Below are 18,777 nucleotides of genomic sequence, written 5' to 3' on the forward strand. Positions count from 1 at the left end.
AATATGTAGGAGTGACCAGAAGAAACCTTGTAGTGCGTATAAAAGAGCACAAATATTGTGTGAATAAAAGACTCAATAGCACGATATTGGCAAGCATGGCACAGGCGGACGGAGCAATAGTTAAGTCAGTTTGTTACATATTTACTTACCGCCTTTTCTGTATTAATTACTAGCTTACCCGTCGCGCATTGCTGCGATCTCAGAAGAAGCGAAATTCAAGCAAACTCGTTATGATAAAATTCAATTTACATTTTATTATTTTTATTGAAACTTATTATTATTATTATTCATTTTCATCGGGAAAACATTTCAAAGTGTCGTTTCAATTCTATTTATATATTGGAGTGTTTGTGGATACACGATATTTTTTGTTTTTCCGTCTGGTGCGTACACGAATAATCAAAAGGTTTTCCGACGCGTGAGCTGGCTACATACAGTTGTCCATGCGAAAAGCACAGATTCTCCAAATTTAGCCCACACACTCACAGCGATTGTCAGAAGTGCGATATTCCCCATTTTCATATATATATTTTTTAATCCTGTATAATTTTAATTATTTAATTGTTCCTTCCTCTCTTCCTTGGCATGTTGTGAAATTTCTGATAGTCGGATAATAAACCGTTTTATTGTAATTTGTCTTTTTAAATTATTTTGAGTCGATATTAAAATTTGAAAAAAGGGGGATACCTAGATCGGTAAAATACGCGAATTTCTTCCTACAACTTCGGTCATTGTTCGGGGTACAGTTAAGGTTTTAACGAAGTTCGAGCGAATACATAATTAGCAAAAAAAAGTTGAAATAAAGTGATTAAACAAAAATTATTACAAATATCGTAAATAACAGTTCACAAATGCATATATAGAGATATATTTTTGAAGGGGGAAATGGTCTTCACAATTTGAAATCGTTCGAACACACTGTACTCGAATGCTCGTGTAAACGCGCGCCATCTGTCGTAGGATAAATGCCAAAAACCTTCGCGAGAGTGTATTAAAAAAACTTTCCAAAGTTTCGTGGCAATCGTACTATGCCACAAACCTTCGCTGGAGTATATTAAACAACTTCCCAAAGTTTCACGGCAATCGGATAAACGGTGTGGTAATGCATGAAGGACACACACACACACACACACACACACACACACACACATTCATTTTTATATATATAGATAAAACGTCAAAAGGCTTAATTTTGGGGATAGAGATGAATTTTATAAAAAATGATAACGACGATTTTACTCGTTATTAGCAATTAAGCCCGACCATACTAGAGATATGACAAGTGAGCTCCTCTATCTTTCCTCTTCTCGAACCATCAAAATTTAATAGCATCAATCGCCTTATATAGAAGCTACTTCAAAGCTAGATTTCGTTTCTTAATTATTATTTCATCCTAAGATATTAAATGAAATAGACTCCAACTTACGAGAGATTTGCAGAAAACTCTGAGAATAAAATTTGACACGATTCCAATACTTTCCTTCGTTACGTACACATAACAGCAATAAAAAGCCAAGGACTTTAAACTACATCATCGATTCATCGTGATATATTTCGAAATATTTATTCCATTCTATAATTTTTGCTAGCCATTCATCAGTAGGTTTAATAAGCCCTCCATAATATAAACGCTGCACCCATGACGGAATGCTATAGTTGTGATGATTTTTAATTTTGTTAGTGGAATTAATTAAGTTTGGGTATTTTTCTTTATATTTATAGGCAAAATATCCTGCTATATACTCGAGAGTATCGTAGGAAGTTTCTTCAGAGATTGTGTTAAAGTCTAGATTGCGTGTAGAGTTTCCCGAAGATTTATTTGAAGAAAAAGTAGTTTTACATTCAGNCGAATGAAGGATTCTTTGCGTTTTTGCAATAATTTCTTTGAACTGTGTATACTTCATGCTGTCATTATAGGTCTACATTATATTTACGGTAAGTTGGCACCTACTGTAAACAAAGACACACCCCCTTTGTTTATTGGTTTAAGCATGATAGAAAACACCTTTAGATTTTCACGAGATTTAAAAAAAAAACGTGTAAATTTATTACCAACCTAAATAGCAGTAACTACAACTACTGCACCATTGAAAACATCAAATATTTTATTTAAATAATCACTGTAACATAGCTTTTTTTTTAATATTTCAATGTTAAAGTCGTCAGCTTCGTATTTGCATGCCTTGCTGCTGTTGAATTTTTTTGCCTTTCGTTTCGAAGGAAGAAAAATTTTAGCCGGTTTTCTTTCTTAGTTTCAGTTCATACTTAACTTTCAGGATATATTCTTTTCTTTCCTAAGTTATATCTAAATTCCTTAAATTTTAGTAGGAATTCCTAAACTTGGCAATCTTGACTAAGTTTCCTTCAATCAACACTTATTAAAGACCGGCTGAACTAGTGATGAGCTCACTAGGAGATTGAAGGGACACTTTACGAGTGCCTAATGCTGAGCATAATGGCCACCTTGTCGACTATTTTTATTGCTATTTCGACTTCTTTAGATGAAAAGATGGTTGGTTCATCGATGTATTTGCGAGGTGGCCAAGTTCCGCCGGGTCTGGCGCATAGCTATACGGATCCCTCGAAATAGTTGACACTTATTCCAAGAGATATACACCTAGGCGACTTTGCCTACCCACTCACAACTACCCTTTGATACTATTTAATTGTTTATTGAAGTGTTTTTGCTTATCAATTAAGCTTAGTACGTGTAAGTATCGAGCAAGTATACGGACATTTGAACTATTTCGGAGAATTAGATTTAATATGTAAAACAATTTCAAATATGTGCCTCTGATCAGAGTTGTCACCTACTCTAGGTAAACAAAGAGGTCAGGACACGTGTGACGTCACTAACTTGCCATTCCTGGCTAACATTGTAGAATAGGGATCTGGCTATGCTTGTAGTATATTGTCCTTGATAAAAAGCGCATTTGGAAAGAATAACTTCAAAGATATTTTTAAATACGATATAGTTCGACTGAACCACATCAGATCAAAAGATGTTGAGATTTTTAATAAAGTGTAGCCTAACTCAACATCCGCGTAACATAGAAATTTCCGGGTTGGAAAATCAGATAGAGCATCAAAAACTACTACTAATAGAGGCCTGACTAGAATGCCGGATAAATATTTTTTTGTTATAGTCTTGTTCTGAGTCGAATAAAAAAATATTTCATCGAGATTGGCTACGTAGAAATCGAGAAAAGTGACATCGAAGGTTTTCTTAGAAGCGAGAGATATACGGATGAAACAACGAGTATTCGCATTTTTCACCGGATGGTGTTTAAAGACAAAACTATTCTATCTGGGTCGTTTGATTCATTCTTGTGTATTATCAGCAGTAAAGATGAATAGCAATAGAAAAACAAAGCTTTATGTTGCTTTCCAAATTGCAATTTTAAAGCCTCGCGGGAGCCTAATATACGTTTTCGTCTATTCCCACATGAAAAACAGATGATTATTCGAAAATCGGTCGGTTATATAAGCTTCTCCGAATTCTGAAAGAATGGATTAGACTCTTAAGAATTGGCAGTTTCCCGATTGTCCAGCTTTACACGAACAAATTATGCTGTCAATTTTGAAACATATTTTCTTAAAGTTTAAAATGCCAGTAATTTTGTGTGGGACACAGGGTCGAATTTAAGCGTTTTGAAGCCCTAAGCTGAAATCTGTAAGGCCCCTTACCAACCCTTCACAATTTTAGAAGTCAATCGTAAAAAGAAAAGAATTAAATCAGACTATGTCTGTGATTTAATACGGATATTGGAGGAAAAAGATGCGAGGTTTCGCTAGTCTTCTGTTATATAACTGAATTTAATTAAATTTTTACACATATTCCATTAAAAACCTTTTTTTAAATTGGTTTTATCAACTTTTTAAAAAAGATCTTGTTAATTCTTAGAAAAAAAATTAATGAAATACTACACAAAATAAAAAGTAAAGTATATTTTGTTGGTTTGTAAAAAAATGTTTATTACAAAATTTGACTTCAATTTTCTTTTTTGTACAAATATTTCAGGCCCTAAGCAACAACTTACATAGCTTTTTANAATACTACACAAAATAAAAAGTAAAGTATATTTTGTTGGTTTGTAAAAAAATGTTTATTACAAAATTTGACTTCAATTTTCTTTTTTGTACAAATATTTCAGGCCCTAAGCAACAACTTACATAGCTTTTTACTTGTAAATCCGGCCCTGATAGGACAATGTCAAAGCTGATGTTTTTTAACACAAAGGGCACAAATACCGTATTTACTCGCATATAAGTCGAGGTTTTTATTCATTTTTCACTGCTTCAAAAAAATCTTGGTCGTCCTATACGCGCGAATGAAGGATTCTTTGCGTTTTTGCAATAATTTCTTTGAACTGTGTATACTTCATGCTGTCATTATAGGTCTACATTATATTTACGGTAAGTTGGCACCTACTGTAAACAAAGACACACCCCCTTTGTTTATTGGTTTAAGCATGATAGAAAACACCTTTAGATTTTCACGAGATTTAAAAAAAAAACGTGTAAATTTATTACCAACCTAAATAGCAGTAACTACAACTACTGCACCATTGAAAACATCAAATATTTTATTTAAATAATCACTGTAACATAGCTTTTTTTTTAATATTTCAATGTTAAAGTCGTCAGCTTCGTATTTGCATGCCTTGCTGCTGTTGAATTTTTTTGCCTTTCGTTTCGAAGGAAGAAAAATTTTAGCCGGTTTTCTTTCTTAGTTTCAGTTCATACTTAACTTTCAGGATATATTCTTTTCTTTCCTAAGTTATATCTAAATTCCTTAAATTTTAGTAGGAATTCCTAAACTTGGCAATCTTGACTGTTTCCTTCAATCAACACTTATTAAAGACCGGCTGAACTAGTGATGAGCTCACTAGGAGATTGAAGGGACACTTTACGAGTGCCTAATGCTGAGCATAATGGCCACCTTGTCGACTATTTTTATTGCTATTTCGACTTCTTTAGATGAAAAGATGGTTGGTTCATCGATGTATTTGCGAGGTGGCCAAGTTCCGCCGGGTCTGGCGCATAGCTATACGGATCCCTCGAAATAGTTGACACTTATTCCAAGAGATATACACCTAGGCGACTTTGCCTACCCACTCACAACTACCCTTTGATACTATTTAATTGTTTATTGAAGTGTTTTTGCTTATCAATTAAGCTTAGTACGTGTAAGTATCGAGCAAGTATACGGACATTTGAACTATTTCGGAGAATTAGATTTAATATGTAAAACAATTTCAAATATGTGCCTCTGATCAGAGTTGTCAGCTGCATTTTACACAATAATTGCGTTTGTAATGACGAAAGTTCCGATTCGGAGAGATGCAACAGGAATGTGCTGATGAAAATTGTTAGAATGAACCACTAGATGAAAGGAGAGTTGTTGTGGAAGAAAAGGGACAAATACTGTAGCCGATAAACTATTTTATTAAAGCGAGTAACGTACGAAGAGTTCAAGTAAGTAAATACTATCCGTTAATTTTCTAAAAAATTAGTATAATTTTCGAGCCGCTAGAGGTCGCGGCAGCGCGACGCCAAGAAGAAAATGGAGTTTTCGAAGAAAGATTTGATTAGAGAGGTTCAATGTCGTCCTGTTCTTTGGGATCGGAAAAACAAGGCTCACAAAAATTCCAGAATAATAAATACTTCTTGGGATGAAGTGGCTGCCGCTCTCTCTTCCGATCGTAAGCTTTGCTTTCTTCATTTTTTGTAAACATTGCAACTTCTCCAACGCGACAGAAAAATATTAAAACATCGTTTTGTTTTAATACACAGTGTATGGAACAACTGTTATTGCCATTCCTAATTCGTAAATATTCTTTGCAATTTAATTTTCTTTTTAACGCAGCGATTACAAAAACTGACAAGTGCAGTTGTGACGTTTTGCTCTTTACATTGTCAACACGTTGTTTAAATATTTGGTGCATTTGTTTTGTCAATTTGATTTCATTTCATACTTTCTTATTATAAAAATGTAGGAGTGATGGCACACGGGGCCATTTGGCTGGAGCCTCGTAAACAACACAAATTAGTCATTCCAATGTATTGTTTGGTACTATACCGTTAACTAGGTGACAGTCATTTTTACTACAATTCACACTTGTTTAAAATTACGATGAAATAATGAACAATTAGCAAAGGAATAAATGCACGAGTATTTTTATGCTTTGAGTATGACGTCGAGTTTCGGAGTATACAAAGTTCATACCTGTGGTTTACTCACAAATGTTTGTATTTGTCTTCTTCTAACTCGACAGTTTCGTATGATTTCCAACGGTCTGAAAATATTATACTACCTTCTTTCACATTATTTTGTATTGCCTCGGTTGATGTTTTAGCCGAACGGTCTAGCAAGATGACTTAAAGATGCTCTTTTGACTCGCGGCAATTTCCGCCGAATACCCACTGCTGCATTAGAACGCGTCCGACATTTTGTTTTCTACGTGTGAATCGACGCCTTGATGACTCTTGTTTGCACCACCTAATTTCAGAATGATTACAGATATTAAAGAAGTGGTACAAACATAACGCACATATTTATTACAATTGACAAACTTGCTGGGATTAAATCCTAGCTCACCGTATAAGATTCCAACTTCTATGAAAAAAAAAAAACACAATTTCTTCTTTGGTTGACAAATGCCATATTCTAAAATCCATTTTAATTCAAAGAATAACAAACTGCTCAAAAGGAATAATTATGGCTAAATTTGAAAAAAACATTATGGAATGTATGATGTGCATCATTTTTATTGAGAAACATAATTTACGTAACCATGTGGTATTGAATGATGTAATTATGATACCTGGTACTAAGCAAAGTAGGTTAAAAGTAATTTTAAAAATGCAATTTTAACTTTTAATATTATTCTAATTTCAAATTTACAACCAAATAACATAAAATAACAAGTTTTATGTAAAATATTCAACTAGAAGTAGGAATTTAATCTTTTTAATTATATCAATGCGAAATTATGCTAATCATTTTCGAAAGAAACGTGTATGTACAGGTATACCTCGCCTTATGTCGGTAATTGGTTCCAGGAAAGCGACGTAAGTCGAATTTACTTGTCTCCGAATCTACTTGTTACTAGGCTAAACCATAAATTACCATTCCCGGTTCTGTATTTTATTTATTAATGCATTTTTAATAATATATGGTTAATAAGGATCTATTTTAAGCTTACAAACAAATAAATTTTTGTTTTTAATATAGTACAGAAAAAAGTAATCTAAATTTACGAATGCATGTACTGTAAATACAGTACATACTTGTAAATGTATATATTTTAATATGATTTTATGTGCTTTAAACGCTTTTCTAGTGATATTACGACTTCAATATTTGTGGCGGACAGATGTAAAGTCGAATAAAATGACTTAAACTTGATTTTTATTTTTCCATATACTTTTTTGACAAACGACGTATAATCGGGAACGACGTAAGTCGAGGTATACCTGTACAATCCTTGTTTAACATCATATTCGCCTTTTATAACTTTTATACAAACTTAAAGGAAATGGTAAGTTTTCATTCAATTAGTCTTTACGTATGATTAAATGTAAAAGAAAGAAATATTAAGATGTTTATGCGAATCAGATTTTGTTGATTGAATGGCACCCAGTTAACAGAATAGTACCTATTTTTTTGTTTATTTATTAAAAAGAAGACTTTTATTTTGTCAAATTTTACTAATTAAAACATATAATGCACTTTTTTTATACTATTATTTTGTTGTTTTGAATTTATTGATGTCCTCATAAAGGCCTTTAATGTCGAGAAATGTCTAGGCTTTTTTTGACATTAAAGTACCAATATCCAATTGACTTTGTGTAAACTTTTGTTGCAAAAGTTTACACTCTTGCAACAAAATACACCTATTATAAAGATATTATCTTTTGTATATTTTTGTTAGTGATTTATGTAATAAATAAATTTGTATTTGATGCATCAATCATAATTTTCCTATTACAGTTACTTTAATAAATAAAACAGCATAATTACTTTTAAATAAATTTTCAAACTTTCTCTGAGCACTATTATTTATTTTAATATAATCTTTTTCAAACTTTCTTTAAATGCATAATTAACACTCCTAATGTAAATTATTTTAGCATATTTGTTGCCAACAAAGTATTTTTCATTTATTTTCTATTAGAACACACCAGGGGCGTGCCGTGACATTTGATGATAGGGAAGTTGTGTTTCTATAAAAAGCCGACATCCAGGGGCAATCAGTTAATTCTTTCTTTAAATGTATTTTTAATCGATTATTTATCTGACGTACTTAATAAACAAGTTCATTATAATTACTTCTGTTAGTAGATCCAATATATTCCATATGCCCTCTAAATGCCAATTCTTGCTTTGATAAAAACATATAACATCTATTTATTTAGATATAATATATCTATTACCCATAATTATCTCGTTACAATTTTCAATATTTATTTTATATTATTTACTAATGTTAAATTCTATTCCGCTTCGATTTCCAAATTGCTTCAAATACGAAAGAATCGACGATTTTTCGTGTCTTTTGCCAGCTAAATTGTCAAAGACATTCTTATTCCACACACTAATTTCACTCTGTAAATGCATTTTTATGCATTTACAGAGCCATTTTATCGTGAAAATATCGAACAAATTTTTTTATTGAAGCGTTTATATTTAACTTAGGCATTGGCCGTTCTCTTTTAATAATGTTTTCTTTTTCATTATATGATCTCGAGCCAAAACTTTTTTAAAATAAATTTTCAATATTGTGATTACATTCCGAATCGCTAGCCACGATATAAGGGCTAAAATTAAAACTAAAATTATAAAAACTTACTTGGTGAAATAAAATGTGTGGTGTATATACATACCTGGTACAAAACCTTCTTCAATTGTATGAATATACTTTTAAAGAAAATTATAATTAAATATGGCTTTGTAATGAAACGTACATGTAAATAACATTAAATATTCTTTACTCTTTAAATCTTAACCACTTAGTCAAATAGCTCCCTACGAGTGGAATCAGAGACGGTCCTGCTAGGTGTGTGGTGTGTACTGTACATGCACGCGGGCTGCCAAATCCCGAGGGTGCCGATACCCTCGGGATTTGGCAATGTCAAATGTTTCTTTTGTCGCATCACTAATATACCTCAAAAGACGCGACAGGGTTCTTGTAAATTTTAAACGTTTCTCACCATAGCTGTAAAAGTCTAAATATGTTAAACTTAATAGATTGTCCGTCGTTTGTTTTCTAACTAATTCGTTTTAGGACCAGGTGTTGTCCACGGAAATTTCCAAAATTTACAACTTTTCGGTCACTCTCGTCGAACTGGAAAAATTTCTGTCTTTATTACATCTAATACAGTATTTCGAAGAAATCAGTCCCCACTGTACTCGGCTATAGATTGGTTCGGTTAAGCTTTTGTTTAAGTAATATTCCGGCTCTTTCGTCAGGGTTTTGTTTACGTCCCCAATTCCCTAATCGCTTAATTATTTAACTACTTCTTAAGTAGAAATAAGTCGAAACCAGTTACTTTGTACTCGAATATTTGTAGTCTCGGGAAAAAGTGGAAAGACAAATTTTTATGACAAACGGATACATAAATCGTAAATTTAAGGAAAATAAATTCTAGAGCTTTTTCTGTACCTCGTGCATCTCTCTCATTCATTAAATTTAGTTGTAAATGATGCTGTCAAAGTAACAGTTAATTTTTTAACATTATACAAGAATTGTACACGTTTTTTTCTACATCCCCTTAAAGATGGGATGTACGAAATCGTAATATCACTGGTTTAACATCGAAATCCGTGAGTAATATAAAATCGGAGAGCGGAATAAATATATCAAATATTTTAATGGATTTTTTAAACCCGTCAACTATACAGAACTATCGTAAAAACATACCAGTAAATTCTTATCGGTTGGGTTAAGTTATAAATCTACTCGTTATTCACGTAATCGAAATATCTAGTGGGCAGGCGGCTAACAGCCCAGAACCGGTCCTTGATAGAATTGGAATCTTTATATGTGTGCAGCTTTCACCCAAGGTCGTAGGCTTCCACCGGCTAAACCGGGTGAGGTTGGTGCTCTGTAAAGCGCATGCGCAAATCTGGCTTTTCGTAATCTGAAAATACAGGAGATTACACTCCGCCACTAATATTCTAATATACAATAGCAATTTTTTTTTCCACGTGTAGTATAGAAATTTGTAATAAGATACATAATGCGGTTATAATAAAATATTGTGCAATTATTTTCATATAATTAAAATTAATATTTATTTATTTTTTAGAGAATACGAGGGAAGTGGCGCTTCCAACGCTTCTAATGACGGCACGCCACTGGAACACACACATATATATACTGTATATAATTTTGCTTGTAATTATTTTGGAAGTTGCCCATACTAGTAGTTTAAAAACTGTAGGTATGTTTCCTTAGTGGAGTGCAAGATCCTCTTTGGGAAAATGAAGAAATGATCAATATCATTGCTTATTTTCAAGTATAACTCCTGAAATTACTTAGTCCACTGTATTATTGAAAACATTTACAACTTCCATGTTTATTTCATTAACATTATCACATTGTAAATTATCATTATGATATGACTACAGCAGTGGTTTCCAATCAGTAGGCTGTGAGATGAATAAAAAATTGGTGACAAATTTTAAAATTTGTAGAAACATAATGAACTATATTTCTGTTATTAACTATATTCCAGAGGTTTGTATCAGTGAACTAGCTTAGTAAAAGTATTTGAAAGAGTTTCGTGATTGACCTATTGGTTATTCCAGTAATTTTTAATAATAAAGAAACACGTGAAGATTGTAGTACATATTAAGTTTGCTATAGATCCAAAAAGGTTGGGATCCACTTGACTAGAATATAGTTATTATATCATTATATCTTCAAAATTTGTTTTCATTTAGCAGTAAAAATATCTGTGTGCTTTACTTTTGTTTCTATTTTCAATAGAACAAAATACAATTACAAAAAGCCTAAAAATCTCATTAGAATAAAATATTTCTTAAGAACACTTATTTGCAATTAAAATTTTCAGTATATCACCAAATGGCTAAAGTAGAAAATACATCAGTGAAACAAAACCACATGTTGCTATATACTATTACAGTTTTTGTTCTCTAGAAGCTATATCAAATACTCCTATAACAAATGATTCATAAAATAATGATTCATGTAAAATAATGTAACATTTAGAATCAAGTATTTTAGTAAGGTAAATTGTTAAAACTGAAATGTTTTTAAACAGCAAATTTATTTGACAAATTTTTGGTATAAAAATATTTGCAGTTATGTATGAACTGTTATTTTGAAAGTGGTGCAAGTTTTTCTTCTTTTGAGGTATTTAAAAGGTTTGCATTTTAGTCAATTCAAAATACAAATAAATCGTACTAAGTTTGGCAATATTTCTATGAAGTTAGAAATATGTAAGTTGATTAAATTCACATAGAAGTCATTTACATAATTCACATAGAAGTCATTTACATAATAATTACTAAGTCATTTTTCTGGGTCATAAATGGACTCTTAATTATTGAACTGTAAAAAAAATGGTGAGAGTCATTAAATTTCAATTATCTAAAATTCAATTTCACTTGAAATACATTGTTTTATTTTGATTATGTTTATAAATAATAACAATAAATAAAATATTGTTTATTCTCAACCTTCAAAATATTTACTTATTGTTAAGCTTTAGTGGACATCCATTTATTTTATTAAATTTTATAGTTTATGCATTTTATTATATTTATTTCAAAATTTCTCATATGTTTCATTTCTACTTATGGTATCTATCATTCATAAAGTAATAAAGGTTTTAAGGAGGATTGAGTTTTGTTGGACATCCAAAGAGGGGAGGGGGTTATGGAAACTTTGGACAAACTGGGACAAGAGGGGGAGGGTGAATAAAAGTTTCAAGAAAACTGTGGATGTAATTTGTTGACAGCCCGTAAGTGTTTAGATTGTAGAAAATGGACTTAAACCACTTTCATAATCAACGATTATGCAATATCATTTACTGATGAATATTCAACTGATCAAAGTGTATGGGTATTTTAAAATATTAAATATGAATTGTTTATAAATAAAAAGTTTACATTAAATTATACATAAACGAGCAATTATTTATTATGACATTAAAAATTGCAGCCCAGCATTGTGATAATCATATTTATTTAATTTAAAATGTATGCTGTCCACCTTAAATTAGTAGTGTCTTGCTGCCCCTGTACATAATACTTTTCCTGTTAGCAACAGAATCATGCCATCATCTATCTAACTCCCTACAAGGGAAAATTTTTTTATTGAAATAACATGACTTTTGGTTTGCATTGGAAGTTTGGCAATATTTATATGAATGTAGAAATATGTAAGTTGATTAAATTCACATAGAAATCATTTATATAATTAAATTAATTTACAGTTAATTGGGTCTCCTGCTCCTAAGCTTTCCATATCTGGTCTCAGATTTCACCTACCTAATTCCATTCTCAAGATTAAGGAAAGACAAACAACAATGGGAATTTATAGGTCTACAATTTTTTCAAATTACAGCCCAATTATGTGATTTCTCAATTTTTTCCAAAAATGGACTTATACTACTATTAAAAATCTGGTCCATATTATGAAATATATATGAAACTGTTGGGAAATTGAGAACTATATACTGTTAAGAAACAAAATATATATAAAAATATGAAAAGATTTACTGCAGTTGCAGTGAATCTTTCAATAGTTTTATTTCTTGTTTCTTCTAATTCAATGCCACAACTCTGTGAATTTATTGATACTTGGCAAATAATTTCATCATCCACTTTTAATTCATACAGATACGCGTTTTGGGCTTTTGCCCTCTTCAGTCTGTTACATAGATAGGTTGTATCTTGTGTATACAGTATCTGTCAGGTACCTTCCGTACTTCCCACTCCCCTTCCCTTCCTTCCGACTTGATGGTTATCTGTATGAATTAAAAGTGGATGATGAAATTATTTACCAAATGTCGATAAATTCACCAAGTCGTGACATTGAATTAGAAGAAACAAGAAGAAGAAGACACGGTTTTGACAAATAAATAAAACAGTTTTATTTCTGTTATTAAATATGTAGATAAAGAACCAATTGTTGTGGAAAAAGAATAAGTAACAAAGTTGTGCAGTTATTGGATCGTATACATAGTTTCAATCTGAACATGTTCAATAATGCAGAATCTAAGCAATGAATCTAACTGGCAAAGAGAGTGGAGCAAAGAAATGTTCTGAGTCAAATGATTACCATATTGAATTGGACTATTTTACCACTACTATAAATACAGTAATACTCTGAACTTACGCGATAGGTGGGACCGAGCGGTAACCGCGTAAGTCGGGGTATAATTTCGCATATACATACAAATAATTTTTAATTGGGGCCAGAGACTAAAGAAAACAATAATTTAGAAAAAAATGTTTAATAAAATCTTAGATAATACATATGTATAACAAATTAGGCCTATATTATTTTACAATTTTTCACATTTACTTGATTATTACGCCATAATTTTAACATTGTTTCCATCTCAGCGATAATTCTGTGATGTTTACGAATGATGTTTGAATTTAAAGATTGAGCATTTTCACAGCTTTGAGAATTTTTTCTTTGCCTTTTATAATTGTTCCAACCGACAATTCCAGTATATCAAACTTCTTTGCCAATTCACAAATTTTCATTTTTGTATTGAAGTCTTTAATAATGGGTACGTTCGTAAAGTCAAACGAGTTGAACGTGTTAGTAATGAATCGTTCGAAAAGTCTAATGAAATAGGAATAACGATGACATCATTCTCGTTTAACTCGTTCAACTTTACGAACATACCCAATGTTAACTTTACATTACAAAGATAAAGTTTTCCTTTTCTTGTTTGATGCAGAAGAATTAGTTCTACTTCGTTTAGATGACATAGTAGAGTCTCTTAAGTCTCTGTAGATATAACAAACACAGAAATAAATAACACAAAATAAATTGTAACTATGTGTGGATTCCGCGCGACACATCCGAACATGTAAGCTGAACAATAGTGTGGGGGAGTGAGTAATCAAGAGTTGCGTGGCGCTCAAACAAAAGACGAATCGACGAGATTTGAAAATTGCGTAACTCTGGGTTCGCGTAAGTCGAGGTATTACTGTAATTAAATTCTTAGATGATATATGTACTGTCCTGAGTACCTCTGAATAGTGTCTTGAATCAGCAATTTAGAAGATTGTGTTTAAAATATTTTTTATTTTTATTTGTTTATTAAGGCTTTACTGTAAAATTAATATAAAGGCTATAGATGACTGGCCTCCATGAAACAAGAAAAAAACATACCCAAGTTAAAATGCAACAAATTTGTAACTAAATAATATGGTATATTCATCTTTTACAGTAAAATTTAAATCAGATGAATAAGGCATATGGCAAATGCTCCATGTCTTGAACATTTATGACAACATGATACAAAAAAAAATCTATGCACTAAGGATTGCATTACTGGTAATCAGGTAAATGTGCATCAGTGAATATACCAGTAATTTAATGTTTTTTTACCAGTAAATTTGATGATAAAAAAAACATTTAATTTTTTGTAGCCAAATATTTATTTGTACACACTTTAATTTTATTTTTATTTATTAAAGACAGAAGCATCAAATGTTTTTACTTAAATCATAAAAGTAGTTTACATAATGATGTAAACTACTTTTATGATTTAAATTTTTTAATTATCACTTAAATCTTTTAAATTATTACTTTACAATTGCAATTTTTAAAATATTGTATTACAGCATGTATGCTGGACAGTTTTACAATTTCTTTCTTAACCCATAACATCTAAAGTGCAATAATGATTTTAGTCAAGTAACATTTTAGTTCATTGACAAAACAGAATACATTTATTTGAATATGAGCACTTGCTCTGGACAATTTTTTCTTGTGGCAACTAAAAAATTACAACATTCTCTATTTTTTAAGTGGCAAAATTTTTGCTTTCAAAATAGAAAAAGGAATTTAATTGGTCATAGAGCAGTAAAGATTGTTTTATTGTTAAAAATGAAACAATCACTAGTATGCTGATTTTTGCATTTGGAGTCAAAATTTAAAAATTACTGGTAATTTATCATAAACCAGTAGTTTTGAAAATTTACTGTTTTACCAACAACAAAAAGGTTGATAAATTTACATTTAATTGAACATTGGGAATATATAAACATGAATCAGAATGTGTAGTTCTTATGTGCACAAATAAAATATTGATATAGACTGAAATAAATCTAATAAAACTTTTGCAATAAACATTTTTATCAAAATACATAATATGATAACTTATAGCATGGTCATGTTTAATGCTATTTGAATTATGTGCAGATTTTGTGTAAGGTAAGTTGCTTAACTTGTTTAAAAGGAAATAAACTTTATTCAACACTACAGTAACCTTATTCAAAGAATATTGTAAATTACAGACTTCCAGACTGGTGTTTAGCCTTACAATAAAAAAAGCTCTTAGTATCAACCTTGATGTAATGCTTTGAGTGTGTCTCAACATGATACATCTAACAACTATAATTTTAATTACCTTTTCAATAAAATTATAACGCTACCCTATCTTCATATCAGATTTGTCTGTTTTCTCTATCTGCAGTAATGTCTGAAGAATATTTGCTTATGTTGACTTAGTATATAATCAGGAGCAAAAATATCTGAAAATAAATATGAAGAAATAAAAGTTTTATTTAATGACATACAAGAGTTAAATCTATAAATACTTTATTTTCACTAAATAGAAAATGACATTACATTTTTAAAATCTCTTTTACAGGTTATTCCTTGAGAATTAGCACAAGGTTGCTGTTGAGAACAAATGACACAGGAACTCTTTCTGAGTGGAAAAAATAGGTTTATTTTCTATAATTTAAAAGGATATGCTTTTTGGGCTTAATATTACAAATTGAGATAACAGTAAGCAATCAAGTACTCTTTTATAAGCTTTAAATGTGAAGAATAACAATAGTAATAATAATGCTAATTATATGGTAAAGTAATTTTGTTACACATTTAAAAAAAACTCTAAAAGTGCAAAGGCCTGAACCTACAACATGCAGTTCTTATGCCTAGCATTTTGTCCACTTGGCTATCTCAATTACAAGTGATTCTTCGAAAGATTTATAAGCTACACACACAATTTTCAGAGGACCATTTTTTGGAAACACTTGGGAAGTGGGTCCTATTATTTGAACAAACAACCCTAAACATAAATAGTTATGTGCTTGCCAAGTTTTGTACGAATTGGAGAGGCCAACATCTGGCCATTTCCTTGTAAGTACAAAAATAATATATGCTAATGATATGCAAACTAGTAAAAAATAGTTTTTTTTAAAATCTTTTCAATGGTCAAGTTTAGTTTGAACGTTCTTTGTCATGAATATCAGCTTAATTATGGTTGCATAATAGCACAAGACATAAATTAGGAAAATAAAATTACATTGTCAGAGCCCAAGGGACCTCATATCAAGACCATGTGAGCTGCATGTGGCTTGAGGCTTCAAGCTGCAACTGTATGGTTTAGAATGTTAACTTTGTGAAATTATGTTTGAATATTATGTCTTGTTAATGTTTCTTCATAGATTTCCCTGATGAGGAATCAGAAGGTTTGAAAGTATTCAGGATTCTGTGAATATTTATCTTCTAATGTCTTCCAATAAAAGCAGTAAAATAAAGTATTTTCAAGATTTGGAAGTTATTTTGCTTTTTAAAAATTTTTGTGATGAAATTTACATGAATTCTGGATAAAGTTAAAAGTATAGAAAATGATTCTAAACAGAAAAATTTTCAGTTAAAACAAATATTAAAAATTCAGGCATATATTTTTATAATACCCAGTAATGAGCTGATTACTCGATTATGCAAATAAGAATAAATAAATTTAATAATATATTTCTTTCTGTTTGTTTTAAATAATATAAATGGAAGAGAAAAACTAAACAAAAACTTAAGTCAAGTTGACATTGTTATTAAATAGTAACTAAAATATCAATATTCAAAATTAAATAAAAATTAAAACTAAAAATGATACAGGTAATCACAAAATATCATATCAGTTTATTGGGAGCATTACAGTCATTTAAACATTGCTACATATTCCAGATATGTAACATTTTTATTTCTATTTTAATATTCAAATTAATATTTTAAAAATGTTTGGTTTTGGAATATCAATTACCAATGTTAAATATTCTTAGAAATACCAGTATATTATTAATAGTTTTTGATGCAATTATTGCCCTTGTTCTGTATGATATTATTTAATAATAATGATAAAGAATATATTTACTTATTTCTATTTATAGGTGAAACTGTAAGGAAAGCATGGAAAAATTTAGTGGATCAGTTTCGAACAAATTATAAGAATGTGATGAGAAATATGCCTCCAGACATCACTGACCATCCTGATGTGGTTGAACATATGTTTAAGAATATTCGTTGGGCCTATTTTCAACAACTCCTTTTCTTACAGGATGTTGTTAAAACAAAAAGGTATTTCTTATAATAACTGTTTTATTTGATAAAGTGCATTAATTTTTAATTAAGTAATGAAGAAGTTAAGAAAGGCTTTAAATAGTTTTTTTATTGTATAATACAGGGGTTTCCAACTTATGTTCTGTGGAATCCTAGGGTTCTGACAATAAAAATTTGGGGTTCCAAAATAAAATCCGTTGAGTCTAGTGATGTATGAATGTGCCAATGCAGATTTAGGAGGTGAGGTGTAATTGTTCTAGTCTCAGATCAAGTCCTTGTATTTTCATACAAGGACTTGATATGAGAATATACATGTGCTAAAGTTATTTATAGCTGTATAAATGGTGGAAACCAATTTATCTGTAACAGAGTGAATTGAAAGCATGATATAATGTTTGACAAGATAATGGAAACCATAAAAACAGTAAAACATAAACTAAAGCTATAAAATCATTTAAAAAAAATCATAACCTTAAAAAGGATTGAACATATAAATAAAAATACAATTATTAAATCTGTGTATATGTATATATATAAAAAGCAAAATGTTCTTTTACCACTGCAGACAAATAACATAAATTTAAAAATAAATTTGATCAAATCAGAGAATCCACTATGTAAAAATGAGCATAAAAGTTTTTGCCATAAATACTTTTAATCATGTTACCTATTTGCATTTGGCTTGGATTGCGGTGGAGGTCCAGCTCCACTAGCAAAGTTTTTACTTCGACTGTACTATCAAAGTTACAGTTGTGTATGTGATATATTGATATAAAGATAGTCATCATATTCTGTGATTTTTTTTTTTTTGTACTATAATTAAAATTTAGTAAAAATAATACCTTTACTTTCATATATTAACTTTTATCATCATATTATTAAGATACTATACTGCACTTATATGTTCAGCTTTTTTATTATATACTCATCTAAATTGAAGGATTTTCCTAAGATTTCCTAAGATAAGAAGGATTCCTAAGATTGCTAAGATGGCGTCGTTGTGTGGGGGCCGAGGGGGAGAGATTTAAAAACTTTCGATCGACGATAATATGCAATATGTATTGTCATCATCTCCCTTGCCGTTTGGATTGCCGAGCGGTAACAATCAACGACATGTGGAAGCAGTTGAGTCAGAGATAGATGCTTCGTTTACAAACAACAAAACCGTTTATTAAACACGAAAGAAGCTTACAAGATTTCCGCGATC

The 18,777-nt window shown here is 30.6% G+C and overlaps 1 protein-coding gene across 1 annotated transcript; it reads left to right on the top strand.

The window, feature by feature from the left end:
* Window positions 1-5,548: 5,548 nt before the first annotated feature.
* LOC111616779 (transcription factor Adf-1-like) lies at window positions 5,549-18,304 on the top strand. Its single transcript, XM_023358149.1, has 2 exons — window positions 5,549-5,705; window positions 17,402-18,304. The coding sequence occupies exons 1-2, from the start codon at window positions 5,567-5,569 to the stop codon at window positions 17,599-17,601; spliced, it is 339 nt and encodes a 112-aa protein (XP_023213917.1). The 5' UTR covers window positions 5,549-5,566; the 3' UTR covers window positions 17,602-18,304.
* Window positions 18,305-18,777: the final 473 nt, after the last annotated feature.

The sequence above is a fragment of the Centruroides sculpturatus genome, unplaced genomic scaffold (assembly GCF_000671375.1).
Source record: "Centruroides sculpturatus isolate CEXI.00-Female unplaced genomic scaffold, Cexi_2.0 scaffold24, whole genome shotgun sequence".
NCBI lineage: Eukaryota > Metazoa > Arthropoda > Arachnida > Scorpiones > Buthidae > Centruroides > Centruroides sculpturatus.